This window comes from Ceratotherium simum, chromosome 8 (assembly GCF_057802395.1).
Source record: "Ceratotherium simum simum isolate JZ-2026a chromosome 8, ASM5780239v1, whole genome shotgun sequence".
Taxonomy (NCBI): domain Eukaryota; kingdom Metazoa; phylum Chordata; class Mammalia; order Perissodactyla; family Rhinocerotidae; genus Ceratotherium; species Ceratotherium simum.
Window position 1 is genome coordinate 1,360,158 of NC_141907.1, and position 19,874 is coordinate 1,380,031.

A 19,874-nucleotide genomic window follows, 5' to 3' on the forward strand; every position below is an offset into this window, starting at 1 on the left:
CTTCTAGTTGCTGTATGTGGGACACTGCCTCAGCATGGCCGGACAAGCAGTGTGTCGGTGCGCGCCTGGGATCTGAACCCGGGCCGTGAGTAGTGGAGCGCACGCACTTAACCGCTAAGCCACGGGGGCGGCCCCCAGTTGTTATCTTATGAGAAGGTTTTTGACACCTAGTTAACAATGGTCTAGTTTTCAGAATATATGTATAGAATATCTGCAAATCAATAAGAAAAAGATAAATAAAACAGAGCAAAGACATAATGGGCCATGCCTAGATGAAAAAATACACATGCCTAGCACAAAGGAAAGGATGCTGTGCCTCACTGGTTATCTGGGAAGTGCAAGTTAAAATACTTTGGGCCTGTCGGGATATTGAAGGTGTTGAGGGCCGGTGCTGTACTCACTCCAGGGTGTGTTCTAGAGAAGTATTTGTGCCAGCAAGTGTACATGAAGGTATTGATTGCAGCACTGTCACAGTAACAAAGGGAAACACCTCAAAAATTCATCCATAGAGTCACAGATGAGCATCGCTATGTCTGTGTTAAGAAATATCATGCAGCTATTAAGAGCTACAAAGTTAGATTGTTACAACACTTAGTATAGGGAAAAAAAGCATATTGCAGAGCAAGCACATTCTGAGACCATTTCTGTTTTTAAAGGAACAACTGGCATGGGTGTAGATTAAGTTGGGGTGTGAGTGTGGGAAAGAGATGCGTCAGAGCCAGCCTGTCATGGGCAGGCGTACCCTGGTGAATTGTGTTGCAGGGCAGGGCACTGGCACACATGGGCAGGGGAACCTGGCTGGTGACTCAGGCCTGTGGCTGCCTTGGGGCAGCACTCCTGGGGCCACGGAGACCTGTCTTCTGGGTGTCTGTGTTTCCACGTTGATTTACCCTAACTCGCACACCTGACTTTGCATTAACCTGTGACTGTGACACTTGATGCAGCCTAATTTTAAGTACCCTCCTGCCCCCCACAAGTTTCTCACCTCGGTTGCTCCCATCACAGAGTGGGGATCCCTCACTGTGGTGTGGCTGATCTAGAGACTTTTAGGGTAAAGAAGTCTGAGGCTCTGCTCTGATGTCTACCACTTCACTGTCAATGGGTGATGGTGTCATCTCCGGATTTTTCCATGTAAATGTCCTCGTACACACGAGCACTTGCATTTCAGTGGGTCGAGTCCCAGGAGCTCAAGGGCAGGAGCACAGTGTGCTTCTGTCTGTGATTTACATTGCTTTTGCCAGAATGCTTTCTCAAAACTCTCCCTGCCAGCCATGGGCGGCCCCTCCCATCTCAACCAACAGTCAGCATCAGGATGTGAAGTCAGACTTCATTGTCATTTAATTTGCATTTCCTCAACTCCTTAGGAATTTGGACATCTTCACTTCTGCTCGTCCGTCTGGATTTGCTGTTCGGGAATGTTTGTTTATATCTTTGCCCATTTTGTAGTTCAGTTAGTCTTGTTCTTGTCTGTTAGTGTGAGTTTTCTGTAGGCTGTTGATGTTGACCTTCAGCATCTGTGGTACTCCTATTTCTTCTGGCTCTCTTGTCTGTCATCTGATGAATGGTGTTGGGGAGTGCCAGCTCACTGCCCTGTGCTCACCAGGGCTCGGTCCTCTCCATGTGGACCTGACCTGCCCTCCATGAGCGAGAGAAACGGTACTGGTTTTGGGGGTTTCCTGTCCAAGTGGACATGGGAGACCATGGTTTTCAGTACAACATTAGTTATCCAGCATATCTTATGATGGGCAGAATTCCCTTTAAATAAGAGTGTCATGGCTAAGAATTGACTGCATCTATAAATGTACTTGAAACTTGTTTTTTACCTTACAGGACCGGATAATTGATGCTGGCCCCAAAGGAAACTATTCCCGATTTATGAATCACAGCTGCCAGCCAAACTGTGAGACCCTCAAGTGGACAGTGAACGGTGACACTCGCGTGGGCCTTTTTGCTGTGTGTGACATTCCTGCAGGTACGATGCCTCGGGCTCTGCCCAGGGCCTCCCAGCTGTGCGCGGCAGGCAGAGTGGCCATTGCCTGATGCTGCATGTGGCCAGACTGGAAAGGCTCTGGGGAAGGGGAGTAGTGATTTGGAAGTTTTGTTATATTTTGAATATCTATTTTACGAAGCAAAATTGAAAAGCCTTGGTATGCTGGTGTGGATGTGGAAAAAATAGGAGCACGTTCTGTAGACCTAATCAGAGCTTCTCGGCATTATTAAAAGACCAGTGTTTCCAGTGTGGTGTCTCCTCTCACCCAGGGACGGAGCTGACTTTTAACTACAACCTCGATTGCTTGGGTAATGAAAAAACAGTCTGTCGGTGTGGAGCCTCTAACTGCAGCGGGTTCCTCGGGGACAGACCAAAGGTAAAGTCATCACGCCATGTGTTTCCTCGCTGATGTCAGCATTTCAGACGTCTGCGAACACATCCCTTTAGTGAAAAGTGGCTGCTTCCAAGTAGACTCGTTGCCGTGACAGGCAGGAGTGGGGTCTCGGCAGGGTGTGGGTGAGGATGGCAGAGGAGGCTGCACGTGAGGCCCCAGGCAGCTGCCGGCCTTTCTCTTCATGTGGAAGGTCTGTTGTTCGAGTTTTCTCTGTATTAGTGTGCCAAGATTGCCACAGCAAAGTGCCATAGACTGGGGACACAGAACTTTAGTCTCCTACAGTTCACGAGGCCAAAAATCCTAAATCAAAATGTTATCAGGGCTGCACTCCCTCTGAAGGCTCTTGCGGAGAATCTGTTCCATGACTGTCTCCTAGCTTCTGGTGGTTTCCAGCAATACTTGGCATTCTTGGCTTGCAGATGCATCACTTCAATCTCTGCCTTCCTCTTCACATGGCCTTCTCCCTGTCTATCTGTCTCTGTGTCTCTTTTCCTCTTATAAGGACACGAGTCATATTGGATTAAGGCCACACCCTACTCCAGTGTGACCTTATCCTAACTTAATTACACCTGCAACAACCCTATTTCCAAATAAGGTTACATTCTGAGGTTCTGGGAAGGACATGAATTTTGGGGGACACTATTCCACCCAGTACACTTTCCCCCACTTGCTGTACCATGTAAAACCTGGGCCTGAAGACACTGGACAATTGCAGGCATCTAAGCCTGGAGCAGGAATGTCCACGCTGGTGTCTGCTACTACAGCCTAGGGAATAATTTTGCTTCCCTCATTTGTTCTCACATTCATAATGAAATTCTTAATAGAAAGAACCAAGATGCACCACGTAGTGGGGCAGGAGCCACTCCTTGGCCCTGTGTGTTGGATCAGCAGATCTGGGAGGCATGGCCCTGCTGGTGCCAAGGCATTATTGTAGGAGGCTTGTGCTTGTTTCATGTTCAACTTTTCTTATGTTCAGAAAAATAAGTATAAGAATCTATTTGAGGAGCAATCCTGTTGGGCGTGCACCTTCTTCCCTATTCAGCATAGAGAACTCCCCTATTCTTTTGATGTTAGAACATCTCCAAAGATTTCTAAAATTCCTGTATCTTAACTTTGGCTCTTTTGACCTCTCTTTTTATAGTTTGCTTTTTATTATTGCTTCAGTCCATGCAATTCTTTTAAGTGAACTGTATTTACTTCTGAATTCTAGACCTCAACGTCCCTTTCTTCAGAGGAAAAGGGCAAAAAGTCCAAGAAAAAAACCAGGAGGCGTAGAACAAAAGGTGAAGGAAAGAAGAAGTCTGAAGACGAGTGCTTCCGCTGTGGCGATGGGGGCCAGCTGGTGCTGTGTGACCGCAAGTTCTGCACCAAGGCCTACCACCTGTCCTGCCTGGGCCTGGGCAAGCGGCCCTTCGGTGGGTGAACAGGCTCCACTGCAGCCTTCTGGGGTTCCAGGGCTGCACCACGGGCTTTCCCCGTCCATTGTTCTCCCCACCTGGCCTCTCCTCTCCTGCCTAGGCCTCACCCAGGCACAGGTGTAATTACAAGGCACCCTTGTAATTCAGGTAGTGAGCCCCCAGCTCAGGGTGGCAGAGGCTTTCCTCGTTCAACTAGATCTGCACATTGAGTTGAGATCTGCTGTGTGAATGACCATGGAGCCTGCTAGATCACCCAGAGGAGGGGCTCAGGCAGCCGCCCTCACAGGCCCAGGTGGAGAGGCAGCTCTGTGAGTTGGTGCCTGGTCAGTGCTGAAGCCTGAAATGAGCCAAGCCAGGGCTGGTGCATGGGAGGAAGGAGGTGGCCCTGGGAGCAGAGCTCTTCCCAGAAGAGAAGGGTCTGTGGCCTCCCAGGCTGCACCAGACCTAGGAAGGAGTGCAGGGAGCCACCCTAGACGTGGGCTGCTCCCCTCAGAGATGGCACTTATGTGTCAGGAGGAGCTGCTTGGTGATGATGGAGCTGCAGACCTGCCTCTTTATCTGGAAGACGAGGGAGTGAGCTCTACCTTCTGCTACCACCACATTTCAAAGATTACAGTGGGCATCAGTGTGAAAATATTAACTATGATCTCAGAAGAAAAATTGAGAGGTGCTTACCCAAAGACAGAAAATGTGAAAAGCTATAACAAGAAAAGTCAAACATGTTTGACTGGGGAAAAACAAAAAACTTTGGCAAAAGATGACAAAGCAAGGTTAACAGATAAATATTAGAGAAAAGTATTTGTGGTGAATGTAATAGTTATCCCTAACTTAACAAAGAGCCTCTACAAATTAATGCCAGAAAGATCAATACTCCATGGGAAAACTGGTCCAGGCTACAAATAGGCAGGTCACAGAAGAGAAGCCAGGGTGATCAGTGGACGTGCACAGAACTTAGCCTCGTTTGTGGGCAGAAGGCCCAGCATGCCACCCACGCCCGCTTAGCGCTGGTAGGCGTGGTGACCTGGACCTCCGAGGCGGCCAGGTGGGGCCTGTTCACAGGGTGGGCGCTCTCCACCAGGCCCACCCACCCACCCACCGCGCCTCTGAGCACCAATATTAGCGTCTCTTTATGTTTTGAGAGTTGGATGGAAAGCAATCTCTTGTTTAATTTGTATTCATCTGAGTAGACAGAGTTTTAAAATTTGTTTTCAACCATGAAAATGTTAAAAGTTGTGATTCCGTCACTACTGTCTGGTAATGTTTTGTGTTTCGTTCCAGGGAAGTGGGAATGTCCTTGGCATCATTGTGACGTGTGTGGCAAACCTTCTACTTCATTTTGCCACTTTTGCCCCAATTCGTTTTGCAAGGAACACCAAGATGGGACAGCCTTCAGCTCTACCCAGGATGGGCGGTCATACTGCTGTGAGCATGACTTGGGGCCAGAGTCGGTTAGAAGTGCCAAGACTGAGAAACCCTTTCCAGAACCCATGAAGTCAAAGGGGAAGAGGAAGAAGAGGAGGTGTTGGCGGAGGGTCACCGAAGGCAAATAGCGCCACGTGGTGGCTTGGCCAGATCCAGGGCAGCGTTGGGCAGCCAGCCCACCTTGTGGGTAGAGGGCCGAGTGTGGGACTGGCCCGAAGGACCCAGCTTGAAGCCACCACAGATAGAGTATAGGCCTCCTAGGGAGGGAGCGTCTTCCCCACCACTGAGCCATCCTCAGCAGCGCCCGCTGCTCTGCACTGATGACCCATCTGAGCCGCGTGGTTCGGAAGGTTCCAGGACAAACAAGCCTTACTACACAGCATTACAGCTACACTTGAATTTCTAAGAATGTCAAGGTTCCCTCCCACTCTATTTTTTTAGGATAAAGTTATGATTGAAATTTAATTGGCATATGAAATGTTTTTATCTCACCCGAAATGTATAGAGTAGTATTTTTTCTAAAGGATCACTATTATCTCTTTAATCTTAACAATGTTACTCAGTCTGCTTACCTGTCGTCATCACTCAGGAGAGACCAGGGTGGGGCCTGGGCAAGGACTCAGACCCTGAATTCCTTGGAAATCATAATTTTGATCATTATTTTGCTCTTAGGAAACAACTGTATGATTTTTTTATACTAATGTGAAATTTTTCCTCAAAATGCTTCTTTTCCATCCTAGTGAGAAGCCGGCCCCAGGAATGGTGATAGTGATAGTGTTGTTGTAAGATTTCCCCTGTAGGTTTTTTCTCTTCATGGATTTGAACTAAATGCCGCTATCATGTCAGCCTTTAAAGGGTAGGGTCGCATGGAGCAGCCTTTCCTGACGAGGCTCGGTTGGGCGCTTCTCACCTGTGCCTGTCTCCTGAACACACTAGGTTCTTACCAACATTGGGGGAAGACTTTGTATATTTTTTTTTGTTTGGCTTTTATCAGTTTCTGGCTTTATTCTCAATATATTTTTGCTAAACTTGTTTCACAAATTACCACCGACTGAAATGTGTATTTACTGATGCGACCCTGAGTTCTCACAACAAAAGGAATGAACTCGGTAGGGCTGTGGCCCCTGTGGTGAGTTTCTTTCAAGTGAAAACTTAGGGACATGGTTTTGAACGTGTTGTGTTCTGCCCTCCCTGTAGTACCGCAAGTGACGGTCCAGCAGCAGGGCACTGCTAGGTGCTCCCCTCTTGGGACCCAGTGGACGTGGGAAATGTGCATTTCTGGAAAATGTTCTTTTCGGGGTCTGAGCAGAGACCTGGAGTTTAGAACTATTGCCATCTGAAGTTATTTCCATTTCATCACACTTTGTGGGTCTGTTCATGGAAAATGTGAATTCTGCTGGTCACACATGCTCAGTACCACCGAGAAGCACTTGTCCTGGGGCTTGAGGGCTGCTGGGCACCACCGACCTGACGGGCATGTGGGGATCTGGTCTTGCGATGGCCAGGCCTGACACTGTTTCCCTGTGAGATTTCCGTTAACCTTTAGTTATTAAAAGGCCCAGCCCCATAAAGTGAGAAACTTCTGGGAAGTACTAAGTTCTCTGTGGAAGACTTGATCCTTCTTTTCTAGAGCTTCTCTGAGCATCCCAAGAAAAGGGGCTGAGAAAAGGGGGAGCGTCCTTCCAGGCACCCCTGTGCCCTCAGAGGGGCCTGCCTGTCTCCACATGTGTGATGAGAGGGAACACTCAGCAGCAGGTGCTTTTTTCTGGCTTTTTCTTACAATAACCTGAGGAAAACATCTATTCTGCAGAAAAGTTTACACAACTCTTCTTGAAAACTGCTACTGAGGTCTCCTGTTACTGTCTATTGTTTTTACCTTGTAGACTTGCAGGATGTACTTGGGCCCAAGACCCCTGTTCACTACTTCTTTGTGCTTTTGTGACATGAGCTCTTGGGGGCGGTGGTCTCTGCCAGGCTGTGACCCTGGGGCAGAATCTGCTTCAGGTGTGAGGCTCCTTGGGGCCTGCAGGGTCCACGCTTCTCCTGAGCACTGACTAGTAGGAGAGTTTTACTGACTGTGGCCATCCCTTTGGCTCTTCTATCAATCATGATTCTGGAAAACGTAACCACACACAGGACCATAAGGAGAAACGAGAGCTCTGTCTTCAGGTTGCTGTACTTCCGTAGGCTCAGCCACCCTTGGGAATGCACCTGCTTGGTAAGACATGGGAACTGTGGAGGATTACAATTTAGAACTCTGATTTCCCTCAAATAGTCAAGAAATTAGTGGATTGATTTATAGATTTTATGCTCCTTACGCCCTAACTTGGAAGAGTGTTCCCGTGACGGGACCCGGCAGCATTCCCATACCTGTGTGTTTTGTGTGTAGGCCCAAGGGGCACCCGAGGCCTGGCACAGGCACAGCTGCCATGTGGCCCTGCTCTTTAGAGCTAAGGGCCTGAGTGCGAGCCAGTGTTGTCACTTGTCCTACCAGACGAGGGACTTCTGCATAAGTCAGAACATCAGAATTGGTTTTGCAGTGCACTTTGAGGAGCAGATTAACTTATTTTTGTATTTGACAGTAGTGAAATCTAGTGATTTTTGAGTTACTTTGATATTATTTCCAAATTCTTTTATGATCTTTCTGAAGGAAATACTGGAAAAATTATTTTAAATATGGTTGCCTTCTTCCCAAAAACTGTTAAACTAATGAGCAATTAACACTAACTTTCAAAACCTCTAGAAAACTAGTTGATGCATCTGAGCACAACAAGGCTTTGGAGTAGCGGCTGAGCTTGAAGGGCCTTCCTTCCCATTGGGGCCAGCGGGGCACATGGCCATGACTGTGGCCTTTACCCTGAGGGTCTGAGAGCTCTTTTTTGGGGATTTGGTCTTTCTGAACATCAGCTTCAGTCCTTTGTCATTAATGTGAAGCAGAAACAAAATGAAAATTGTCTGAACACCTCAGGATTCCTCAGCATCAGGAACCAACCAGGATCCGCACCTAAACCTGCACCCACGCACATCAAGTCACATCTGCCTGTGCCAGCACTGACCTCTGGGAACATGGGTGCCTCTCACATTGTGCGGGTCATAGGGATGTGTCCAGTTCGGCAGTTGTTATAAGATGTGACCACTGTGGGGAAAGCAGTCTGGCACCCACAGCAGTGGTGGGCATCAGTCGTCTGTCCCATCCTCTGAGGAACTGCGTGGACACCAGCCTTGCCCTTGTTTCCCGGGCCCCACACACACTCAGGTCTGCACTTCTCATGCCTTCCAAGTATTTATCTTGACATATAAACGTTAATGTGTCTAGTGCCCATCTTCCAGAACTACCTTATTTTCAGGAATTAAAGATAAGCCTGTTATAATGAAAGTTAATGCAAACGACTGTCAGTTGCCAAATTTTCGATCCTATGAGAAGTGTAGTCTTTGATGAATGTTAGTCAATAGAATAAAATGCTGTGTCCGTGGGTGTCACGGTGTCCACCGTACCCTGTTGAGATGTGAAATGCCCTGTCAGAAATTAAATTTAAATGTACTTATTGGTGTCTAAGCTTCATACAGTATGAGGTGAGGCTCCTTTTAGGAATACTGGGTGCTATCACCAGTTTTGACAGACTTAAAAACTTGAAATTCACTTCTAGGGGGAATATACTGAAATGTAGATTTGAGAATTGCCAGTTGGGAGAAAATAGCATTTAAAGTGAGAAGTTGTGTTTGGAAAAATTGTGTATGAATATTTTTGTATTAAAAAAATTTTAAAGGCTTTTATCTTAAACTTATTTTATATGGGATTGCATTTTGAGTTTTGGGCTTTTTTCCACTTTTCCAGTTACTTTGAGTTGTTTGTTTGTCATTCCACGGATTCTGGCACAGTGCTCTGACAGCCCCTCACTCAGGGAAGGGCTCCTGTCCTCAGACGTCATCCTGCTTTTGACTTGCTGCGAGAGGCTAACGTGGCCGTGAGAAGTATAACAAATACTGGAAACAGTAAGTGTAGTTCTGATTTTGGAAAAATGCTTTTTTTTCTTTTAAAAATAACTTGAGGGGGCCGGCCCAGTGGCGCAATGGGTTAAGTGCGTGTGCTCCGCTGCAGCAGCCCGGGGTTCGCAGGTTCGGATCCTGGGCGCGCACCGATGCACCGCTTGTGGCGGCGTCCCATATGAAGTAGAGGAAGATGGGCATGGATGTTAGCCCAGGGCCAGTCTTCCTCAGCAAAAAAGAGAGGAGACTTGGCAACAGATGTTAGCTCACGACTGATCTTCCTCACACACACACAAAAATAATAACTTGGTTCCCAAATACCCGTGAAGGTGAAATGCTGTGTCAGGAGAGAAGGAGCTGCTGACTTGTCCCAGCCCTGCAGCTGGCTGAGCTCCTGGCCCTCAGTCTTCTTGAGAAAGCCTTTGATGTGCCCCTCTCCCCCGGACCCATCTTTGGGAATGACCTTTGTGCTGACCCCACCACCACCTGCCCTGAGAGAGGCTGGGGCCCTGGAGCACAGAGGATGAGCTGGCCCAAAACACAGCTCTGGGGCTTTCTTTAGAAAAGCTAAACTTTAATTACTCAGGTAGTTTTTACAATGAAAACCGGTACCCGAAGACTGGTCTTAAATGCTCATGACTGTAGAAAAGACATACAAACCCTGTGGGCGATGAGTGCGGCCAGACAGCTCCTGCTCTCAGGCCTTGGCGACCAGCCCCATCCTGCTCTCAGCCTCGCTGGGCACCACCTTTGGTCGCCTCAACCTCGTGGGGTAGAAAGCGTGCTGCACTAACAAGGAAAAACCCTCCCTCATGGTCAGTGGAATTTAAAAAAAAAGATAAAAGTCTAAGAGGCAGAGCTGTCACTAAAATTAGGAAGTAACTTTTTTGGTTAATTTTAACATTCAAAAATGTAATACTGAATCCAAAAAAGTGTCTTAAATCACACAAAAGGTAACCCATATTAAAATTTAAAAAGTAAGTCCAAAACACCCCAGAGAAACGAATGTAAAGCTTCAGTAGGCTGGGGCTTGGCAGCACATCAAGGCAGGTCACCCAGCGAAGCCAGCAGCGCTGTCGTCCCCCGAAGCCTGAGTCAAGGCCAGCAGAGGGGCGGCCTCTAGGACACATTGGCCATGGGCTTGTACTTCTTGAAGCGCGTCCACTGGCCCGTGGCGTAGTTCATCTCGAAGACCGTGTCCACCAGCATGGTAGTACTGCCCTGGCCATCTGCCTTGGGCAGGTCCTCAGTGTGCTCACTGAGCTTGATCTGGATCACATCGCCCTGCTCCTGGCACGGGTTCTCTGCAGACGGCAGGGGCTGCTGGGCAGGGTGCCTGGGGCCAAGGAGCCCAACCCCCACCCCTGTGGGGCCCACTCCCCCCACCCCACCTGGGCGGGCCATGTGGACCCACCTCGGGAGCCGGCCATGAAGCCCAGAATGAGGGCCTTCTCGGGCCGCGTGACTTTGTTGGCCGTCTTGAACATCTCCTGCGCAGCAAACATCTGCTCTCTCTGCAAGTGTGGAGAGGAGGTGTGAGTGCCCGGGCCCCACCAGCTCACCTCCTGCCACCTGGAGGCCCATGCCAGGCACAACTGGCACCCCCACTGCAGGTGAGGCCATAACACCTGGCTGGTGGCCCACGGTCCCACCAAAGCACACCTACCGTGAGGGACAGGTTCTTCTTGGGCTGCTGCTGGGTGGAGGGCTGGGTTTGCGGGGCCACCATGGCCACCGGCGGTGTCTGGGCAGTGGGGGTGACGGCCGGGGGTGTGGTAGGTGTCAGCGGTGAGGAGGGTGCTGTCGGAGTGGGCGCAGGTGTGGCCGGGCTCAGGCCGCTGTTGTACATGGGTGCCCTCTGTTTGAACTGTGTCGGCAGCGCGGGGCTTGGGGCACTGGACTCCTCGGGCGGGCGGCTGGCCTGCAGGCTGGCTTCTCGGGAAGATGGGGCTGCAAGTAGAGTGAAGCCTGGTGAGGGTGCCAGCAGGGCCAGGGACCCCCACCCCCACACCCCATCCCTCCTAGAGAAAAGGACAGGCTCTGCTCCACTTCTCAGGCCCTGACTACTGACCCCGTCCTGCCCTGGAACCCACACACTGCCTGACTTCCGTGACCCTGCTTGCCCTGAGACTGGCTCTGTGCTTTCTGAAGGGAGGCCCTCTGGCCCGCAGCTGGAGCAGGAGCCATCCAGCTGGGTGATGGGCACAAGCCTCCAGGAGCCCCACCCTCCAGCCAGAGGTCTCAAGCCTTGCTAGATGGGCAGATAAGATGTCCGAACTCTGGTCAGCTCCTGGCCTGGGAGGCCAGGTTCCCCCACCCTGGCCACTGGTGAGAAAACAGGAAGGCAGCCTCCAAAGCCCAGCATGGCTGCCTGACCTCAAGGCCCTCTCTGGCTGCCTTCCTCCCCAGGGCCAAGCACCTGGCAGGCAAAGCCGAGCCCAATGGAGCAAAAGCCTCAGAACAGAAACCACTAACTGCCTTTTCTTCAGATACCTTCTTTCTTATATTCTAGGTATGAGGGTACCCTGGCCCCTCAGGTTCTGTAACCTTGGCAACCTCCTCCTGCTCCCACACTGGGACTCGCTCCTGTTGGGCTCTACAAGGGGCAGCTGTTTGCTTCCCCCCGGGAAAGGCAAAACAGGTGAAAACCTGGGGTTTATTTCTTGAAACTTGTGCTAGCCAGGAGGGTCTCCCACCCCCAGGCAGCACCAGCAGGTCTGTAGAAGGACACAGGACAGATGTCCTGACACCCGAGGAAGCACCGCGTGAGCAAGTCCTGGGAAGATGCTGCTCCCTCCCTGGTGGGTGCTGGTGAGGGGCCTCAGGGAGGCTGAACCTGACACAGAGTGCCCCCTGGGTGAGCTGAGGGCTCAGAGGCCCTGCTGCCTGCTCACCTGGTGGGGTCTCGGAGCTGGGGATGTAGGATGAGGCTGGGACCACGCTGGGCGTGGCAGGCAGGTAGCTCGTGGAGGGCAGCACAGGCTCATTGTTCAAAGACCCGAGTTTCTGCAAGACAGTGTATGGTCCCTTCCAGAAGAGGCCGGGGTCTCTGTGTGAGACCAGACTGTGTTTCCCCCAGACGCTGGGCTGTGCTGGCTCCTCCGCGGGCCTCGGCAGCTCACCCGCATGCAGACATAAACCTCCACCTCCACAGGAGGTCCCCCTCAACCCTGAAGTAGGACACTGCTTTCCCCAGGGCTGGGGAAGGGGACTTCTCCGAACCACAAGCCCCCATGCTCGGCAGTACTGAACCCCAAACATCAGGCCCTTCCCTGCTCCCGCCCCCACCCCCCCCACCTGGAGCTGCCTCAGCAGAGGAGAAGGGGGCTGGGCTGCTCCTGTTTGGTCAAGGAGCCTCCCAAACCAGCCATCTTTGAGGAAAGAAGAAAGTTCAACAATGTTTTTTCTTACCACAAGAGCATATGATAAAGGGAAGACATGCTCACTATCAGAAAATGAGAAGACACAGCTGTGCACTAAGAAGGAAGTAAGCCATTACTCAGAAACGACTGACGGTGACAAGGCCTGCTCCAGGCCCTGCCTGCAGACATATCGCCACAAGCTGCGCCTGCACAGTCTGCGTAGAGGAGACGAGAGGCGAGCTGCGTATGGCTGCCTAACCTCCCCCGCGGCAGGCAGGACCTTTCCCCGCGGGCAGAGGTCTTCTGAGCAGTAAAGCGAACTGTGTTGAGGCGCCACATCTGGCAACTTCAGCCCACCAGCGCTCGCCCTCCCTCACCCTTGCACCTGCAAGGCTAGCATCACCACCTTCGCTGGACAGAGGGGAAACCGAGGCGCAGTGGAGAGGCTTGCCAAGGAGCCCCTCCAGCCGGCACATGTGGCACGTGCATGTTGCAAACCCAGGTGCCGTGCCCATGTCAGGGCCTCTGGCTGGCGCTGCCTCTCATATACATGTCCATATACACACATACACACATACGTGCACACATACCTGCACACATATGTACGTACATATGTGTATACACATATATACTCTCTGATAGAACACGTTTTAGTGGCTAACAATCGGAACAAGAAGGAGCACACACTTGGGCCACGTGAGGCTGCAGGGAGAGACTGGCAGTCGTGGGAAGCGCCGCAGACTCACTAAAGCCCTACCTGTGTGGACACCAGGCCGGCTGCGTAGTCTGGGGTGGCGTTCTCAACGACTGTCTCTTCCTTGGCTGGCTTTTCCACCACCTCCGTATCTGTTGACAAAGCAGAGTCCTCATCAGTGCCCCTGGCAGTGGCCCACCTGAAGGGCGGGCCTAGCAGACCTGGTTCAGAAGGTGCATGTGTCACCCACGCAGGCTCAGCAAGACAGTTCTGAAATACTACACAAGTGTGCACTTCAAACACGGGTCTCCAGGCAAAGAAGAAAATGAGTCCTTAGGAAATGTGCTGCCATTTGTGGTCACCTCTTTTCAGTTAGAGATGATCTTGTTGAGACATAAAAGGCAACAGTAAGACAAGAAACGCAGGCCTCCACGAGAAAAGGAAGAGGAAGGGTCAGGAAGCCTGGCCCTTTCCCCGTGGCCTGGCAGCCCTCACCAAGGCCCCCAGCAGCGCAGCCGCTCTCCCTCCCCAGACCCTGACAGGAAGCCCCTGATACGCACCCAATGTCTTCCTTCTTCTCTTTGCTTCTCGACCTGCGCCGACCATATCCAGCTCAGAAATGTCAAGCAGCTGCCAAAACAGACAGAAGCCCACCTTTAAGTACAATGTAAGCAGCGCCAAGGCCAATCTTGTGGGGGCCCCGACACCAGAGGGGACGTGCCCACCTTCACTCCCCTCTCCTTCCGCAGAGGCGTCCTCGAAGGCGGGATAGGGGTCCGATTCCCGGCAGGGCTGAAGACACTGGGGGTGGTGGGACTTCTGAAGGGCGCCTGCTTTGGGATGCCTTTGAGGGGGGCTGCAGAGAAGATGGTGCCTGTCAGTGGTCCAGTGGCGATGACCAGCAGGGATGGCCGGGGATGGGGCTGCCCCAGGGCAGGACGGCAGGGAGTGGCTTGTCTCCTGCCACTGGTATGTTCTATGCTTTTCTATTACAAGCACAGGCTGTTCCGCCCAGGTGTTCTGGAGGAAGGAGATGCTAGCCTGCTCGCCTCACCCACTGGCACCCCTCAGCAGGCTGAGCCTGATTCCCACAGATTCACCGCATCTCTATGAGGGCAGGTGGAGGTGACGTCCCCAGGATGCCTGCAACTCCTGTCCTTAGGGAGCGAGGGCCTGCCCTTTCCCTGCGTCCAAGCACTCACCATCGAGTTGGCCTGCCCAGAAGAGTGAGGCCCCTGGGAAGCAGTGATATCACAGCTAACCTATGACATTTTTGCCAAAAACACTGAACTGAAACAAAGACGCCACACCTGCAACTGCCCGCCCTAACACACTGAGTCTTTTATCAGCACAGACAGCTCTCTCAACCTCCGCTTTTTTCTTGCGCCTCTTGGTAAATGAATTTGTTACAGGCTAGACGCCCACACACTCTGCAGCCACAATCACCCTCCCTCTCTCCCCAAGCCTGGTCCTGCGTCTGTCAACGGGAAGTCACCTGACATTAGGGGGCCTGACTCATTCCCTAGCCAGCTGGTGCCTCCCCATTACTGCCACCGGGACCTGTCTCAGTGTTCAGCTTGCAGACACAAGGGTCACTCACTATCAGATCTCATACAATGACCCAGGCCCAGTGCACACATGGCCCCTTCTCAGCACAGCCGACAGGACCAGAGCAGAAAAGCACCCACTAAACTATATCCTCTGGACACTGGGTTAAGGACATACTGACTGCCACCCCTATCCTCAGGACACCTGACTGGGGCGTGGAAAGGAAGGTGAAGGAAGCTTTCTCAGGAGGATGAGCATGTGGGGGCAGGCAAGGACATGACAGAGAGGGGCCCACATCAACAGGATGTGCTTCCAAGGCACCGGGGACAAAAGCCTGCCCTGAGGTGACGGGGCCAGAGGACCATCCCCCCAACAGTGACAAGTCAGCCAATACCAAGAGGGCAGGTCCTACACGAAAGCTTCAGGACTGTGGGTGTGCATGTGACAGACGGCAAGTGAACCAAGAGGGCTGGGCCCCATAGGCTTCCCTTTCGCCTCCAATGGGCGTGCACATCTGCTTTGTTTTCATGTGACCAGCCTTCCTGCTGTTTGGCCAGCCCAGGGCCCTTCCCTGGGGAGGGAGCAGTGCAGGGGCAAGGAAGGACCAGGAACTCGGGAGAATGGCTGTCCTACCCTCTGGCCCTTTGGGTTGTTTGTCTAGTGCCTTCAGGAGGCAAGCTCCAGGACAACCCATTTTCTCGTCATAAATATCTGTTCTGCTTATGTGCGTGCGGGGCTTTCTGTTCCCCACCCTGAGGGAAGGCTAAAGGCGCAGGCCTAAGAACATGGCTTTAGGGCCGGCCCCGTGGCTTAGCGGTTAAGTGCGCGCGCTCCGCTGCTGGCTGCCTGGGTTTGGATCCCGGGCGCGCACCGATGCACCGCTTCTCCGGCCATGCTGAGGCCGCGTCCCACATAGAGCAACTAGAAGGATGTGCAACTATGACAGACAACTATCTACTGAGGCTTCGGGGAAAAAAATAAATAAATAAAATTATTTCAAAAAAAAAGAAAAAAGAACATGGCTTTGGGCCGACTGGCTGTCTTAGGCATTTCACTCCCCACTAAGTCAGTTTTGAAGCTCCTGAGGAGCCACATTCCAGGAGGCATCACTTTTGCTGCCCACGGTGGAGAAGCTCAGAGGACAGCAACAGCCCCTGGGGCCAGCAGGGGCCGAGCAGGACCTCAGGCAGGAGGACGGGAACACAGTTGCCCACACCCACCTACAGGTGCTACAGGCAAGAGAGAAGCAAAAACTCATGTTTGCCTCAAATTCTGGTCTTCCTCATCTTAGCATGTTCATGCATATCTTTCCAGGTCTTTCTGTAAGTGGAAAAGCTTCTGAAATTAACCTTAAGCTCTCTCCTCACATCACAAATGCTCCCCAACAGACCTGGAAGGCACCTTTAGGACCTTCTGTCTGATCAGATCTCAACATTTAAATGACTTTGCTAACGAGGAAAAATAGTACCCTTATATTAGGGTACTACCCTCATGTTTGACAAGTGACAGACAGCTCTGACCCATAAGCAAGCCCAGACACATCAGGAGTCCAGAGGCCCTCAAGCTTGAACGCACAGCAGCATGCACGGGCCACCTGGGCAGGGCGAGTGCAGCCTTACTTGTGGTGTCCATCTTCCGGAGCAGCCCCCGGCCCTTGGCGTGGAAGGGCACCCCCGCGCTCCTCTTCAGCTGCTGGGCGGTCTCGGTGGCTGTAAGGAGAAGGCTGCATGTGTCAGTACTCGTTAGAATGACAATGCACCTGTCACTGCATGTGGATTATGCCTCAATCAATCTGATTTACAAAGAAGTATGACTCTTAAGTATTCACGCACAGACACAGAGGTCTGCGTTTCTAAATAAGCATTCACTGGTTCACTGAGAAGGCCTACATGAGCTGAAACGTTGCAGCTACACTTGCTGTGTAGAAAACTACTTTCAGGTAAGTAGAGCTGTGGGGCTCCCCAGGAGATGATGGGCAAGCCTGGCACAAAAGGCAGCAGAAGGGCTCCAGAGGGGTCTGAGAAGGGCTTAGGAGGGAAGCCTTGTGGGGACCCTGTGCCAGGTCTGGAGTCGGGCCATGGGGCCTCCCGGGCAGCCGAGGTGGTGTGTCCTCACTTGTGGTCATCAGGTATAGCCAGCACTTCCCATCACAGATGCATAAATATGAGGAAGAAAGGAAGAGATTTTCCTGACCCGATTCAGGGAGGGACAGGGCTCCTGCGCACAGCGCCAGGTTCTGCCTCAGGAGGGCAGGTGCAACTGCTGACCACACAGAGGGACTGAAGAGTTGAGCAAAGACCGTGAAAGGCTGCCCAATGGGCTTGAGGCCTGGGCCGTGTCTGGCCAGCTCCGTGAAGCCACAGAGCAGCGCTGGCCCCAGGACGCTGCCCATTCTGAACCATGAGTCATAAATGGCTACTGTGTTTTATTCATATTTTTTGAAAACAAGGCATTTATGTAGTAATCCCCCCTTATCCATAGTTTTGCTTTCTGCAGTTTTACCCGAGATCAACTGTGGTCTAAAAACATTAAATGGGAAATTCCAGATCTGAGTGGCGTGGTGTGAATCATCACTTTGTCCAGTGTATCCACACTATATATGCTATCTGCCCATTAATCACTTAGTAGCCATCTCCCTTATCAGGTCGACTGTCATGGTATCACAGTGCTTATGTTCCAGTGACTTGTATTTTACTTAATAATGGCCCAAAGCTCAATAGTAGTGATGCTGGCAGTTCAGATATGCCGAAGAGAAGCTGTAAAGTGCTTCCTTTAACATAGTACATACAGCGTTTGGTACTATCCATGGTTTCAGGCATCTACTGGGGGTCTTAGAACATATCCCCAGCAGATAAGGGGGGACTACTGCATGTTATTAATATCAATTCCAAAACCATTCAAAACAAAACAGCTTATTGAAATCTGTGTTTTGCTATTTGGTTGAAGAAATCAATTTCCTTGCCTTTTTCCCAGCAAATATCTACCACACATTTTAATGTCAAATTGAGATCATTTGCAATGAAAGAATAAGGTAAAGTTACAGGAGGAAGGATCCAGCCTTTCAGAAGCCTTTTTGAGGCTGCCTGTCTCAGCACCTGTGAGACTCTCAGTACAGACTTCATTTTGTAACAAAGATTGTTACAGACACTTTAACCTGAAAATTCTGAAGTTTCTAAAGCAGATTTTTAGACTGCACCATTTAACATAGGAATAAATAAATTTCTTAAAAAAAAAAAAACCACTATGTAGAACTCTGTCCTGAAAAGACAGTTTTTAGGTACCATAAAAGCTAAAAGAAATCTAAAAATAAAAACTATAGAAATAAGACAAAAGCATGATTTGCTCTGCAGTCAGTTTTCCCAAATCTGCTGAACCTCCAAGGCTGGGCGTGGCCCCCACTGCAGAGGGTCCCAATGAGGCCCGAGGCCAGCCCCCTCAGCCAGGCACACCCACCCTCCAGACCCGCATGAAGATGGTGGGCACTTACATTTCTGCAGGAGCTCTGCCCTCAGCGTGGCACTCTTCGGTTTCCGTTTTAACTGAAAATGTTTCACTGGGGGAGTGAGCGGTCCGGCGAGGGTTGTCAGAGCGTTTTTATTCAAGTACTGGCACTCCAGCGGCAACATGGCTGATGCTTCGCACTCATTCACTGCCCGTTCAAGAACCAACACAACACGTTAGGAGGTGCGTTTCCCTTACACAGGCCACGAGTTTCACAGCTAATAGGAAAAGACAACCGAAAATGCAGTTTCCTGTTTATAGTCGTGGAGCTTCTGCTTTGTTTTCAAAACAGAAAACAAGTATCCATGAGACTAACTCCCCAGTGTTTCAGCTCTGCCATCACCCAGCAATCAAAGCCATCCACGTGGGCTGAAGGTCAAGGACTAGCAGCCCATCCACCAGGAGGGAGTCAGTGGACTCCCTAGGGAGCTTTTCAGAGGCAGAACGGCCTGGGCCCCACCAGGAACTGCTGGGCTTGAGGGTGTGCGAGTCGAGGGTCAGGAGTGTCTTGGCTTGTTAGTTGTAAGCATTAGGCACCAGAGATGTACATCAATACAGCTATTTTCGGAAGATGTTTTCTGCATTCCTAGAGCATCAGAAAGTTTTGCCGAAACACGCCTTAGGCAGAAGGAAAGGAAACTCTGTGGCCATCATGGCTTCTCTCCTCCAGTCCCCCTGGCCCCGGTCAGTGGTCCCTCCTGCACCCTGCTGAATCCTGGCCCTCAGACGAAGCACCCAGGCATGCTTCCTAGGTCTGTCTGTTCACCCAGTGAAGGAAGTAAATTATATTAAAAATTTAAAAGTTAATACCTTAGAGACAGGCACCTCCACACCCTAAGGATTCCTGGTATAAGGGGGAACGTTTATCGATCCTGACTGACTCTATTCATAGAAGACTCGCCCTAAACTGTTCGGGGAAAATTGAGAACAAGAGAGTGCTCCAGAGTGATAAGTTTGGGAGGGTCGGGGTGGAGGGGGTCCAGATGGGGACGCGTGTGTGTAACCTGATAATTGCTTCGCGCCATAGCAATTCGCGCCATAAAATGTAACTGTTTAAATGTTTTAAATTAGCCAATCATGTAAGACCGCGCCAACCTTTTCCCGCTTTATGCTTCCGAATCCTATAAAAGAGCTTGCCCCTTAAGGTTCGGGGTCGACCCCTCTGTCTCCTGCGAGAGATACGTGTCGACCCGGAGCTCCGCTTAATTAAAACCTCGTGCATTTGCATCAAGCTCGGTCTCCTGTGTCTGTGGGTCCGCGCCTTCCCGAGACTGGAGTTGGATTTCCTTTTTGGAATCCTACACCAGCAGTTAGAGCTCAGTAGAAAACCCTGGGAGAAGCAGCTCCTGCTGCCTCGAATCAGTTGATTAGCTAACCTAGAGGGAAAGCACAGGTGAGCCACACCCCTGCTCCCCCCCCACCCCAGAGGATCAGGCCCCCCAGGGGCCAAGAAGCCCATTTGGAGCGGAAGACAGAGCAGGCCCTTCCTATTGCCTGAGAGACGTCACCCAGGTGGGCGTGGGCCTTGTCTGGATCCTTGTCAAGCTAACCACCAGGA

At 51.1% G+C, this 19,874-nt stretch overlaps 2 protein-coding genes and 1 non-coding gene across 12 annotated transcripts in view; 2 read left to right on the forward strand and 1 right to left on the reverse strand.

Moving 5' to 3' along the window:
- NSD2 (nuclear receptor binding SET domain protein 2) overlaps positions 1-8,769 on the forward strand; it is an 88,995-nt gene extending 80,226 nt beyond the window's left edge. For all 9 annotated transcript variants that reach the window (XM_087434796.1, XM_087434803.1, XM_087434801.1 and 6 more), the window contains 4 exons: positions 1,831-1,972; positions 2,260-2,366; positions 3,595-3,799; positions 5,081-8,769. In XM_087434796.1, the coding sequence (XP_087290922.1) occupies positions 1,831-1,972; positions 2,260-2,366; positions 3,595-3,799; positions 5,081-5,352 (726 nt within the window). In that variant the 3' untranslated portion in view covers positions 5,353-8,769. The remainder of the gene's footprint in view (positions 1-1,830; positions 1,973-2,259; positions 2,367-3,594; positions 3,800-5,080) is intronic.
- Positions 1,593-1,718, forward strand: LOC147916378 (small Cajal body-specific RNA 23). Its single transcript, XR_015553083.1, has one exon.
- Positions 8,770-10,071: 1,302 nt separating the features above from the next.
- The window catches only part of NELFA (negative elongation factor complex member A), a 29,562-nt gene continuing 19,759 nt past the window's right edge, over positions 10,072-19,874 (reverse strand). For both annotated transcript variants that reach the window (XM_004432222.3, XM_087434806.1), the window contains exons 3-11: positions 18,303-18,464; positions 16,435-16,524; positions 13,993-14,123; positions 13,828-13,897; positions 13,331-13,419; positions 12,106-12,217; positions 10,878-11,161; positions 10,626-10,725; positions 10,072-10,515 (exon numbers count right to left, since the gene is read on the reverse strand). In XM_004432222.3, coding sequence (XP_004432279.2) covers positions 10,331-10,515; positions 10,626-10,725; positions 10,878-11,161; positions 12,106-12,217; positions 13,331-13,419; positions 13,828-13,897; positions 13,993-14,123; positions 16,435-16,524; positions 18,303-18,464 — 1,223 coding nt within the window. In that variant the 3' untranslated portion in view covers positions 10,072-10,330. The remainder of the gene's footprint in view (positions 10,516-10,625; positions 10,726-10,877; positions 11,162-12,105; positions 12,218-13,330; positions 13,420-13,827; positions 13,898-13,992; positions 14,124-16,434; positions 16,525-18,302; positions 18,465-19,874) is intronic.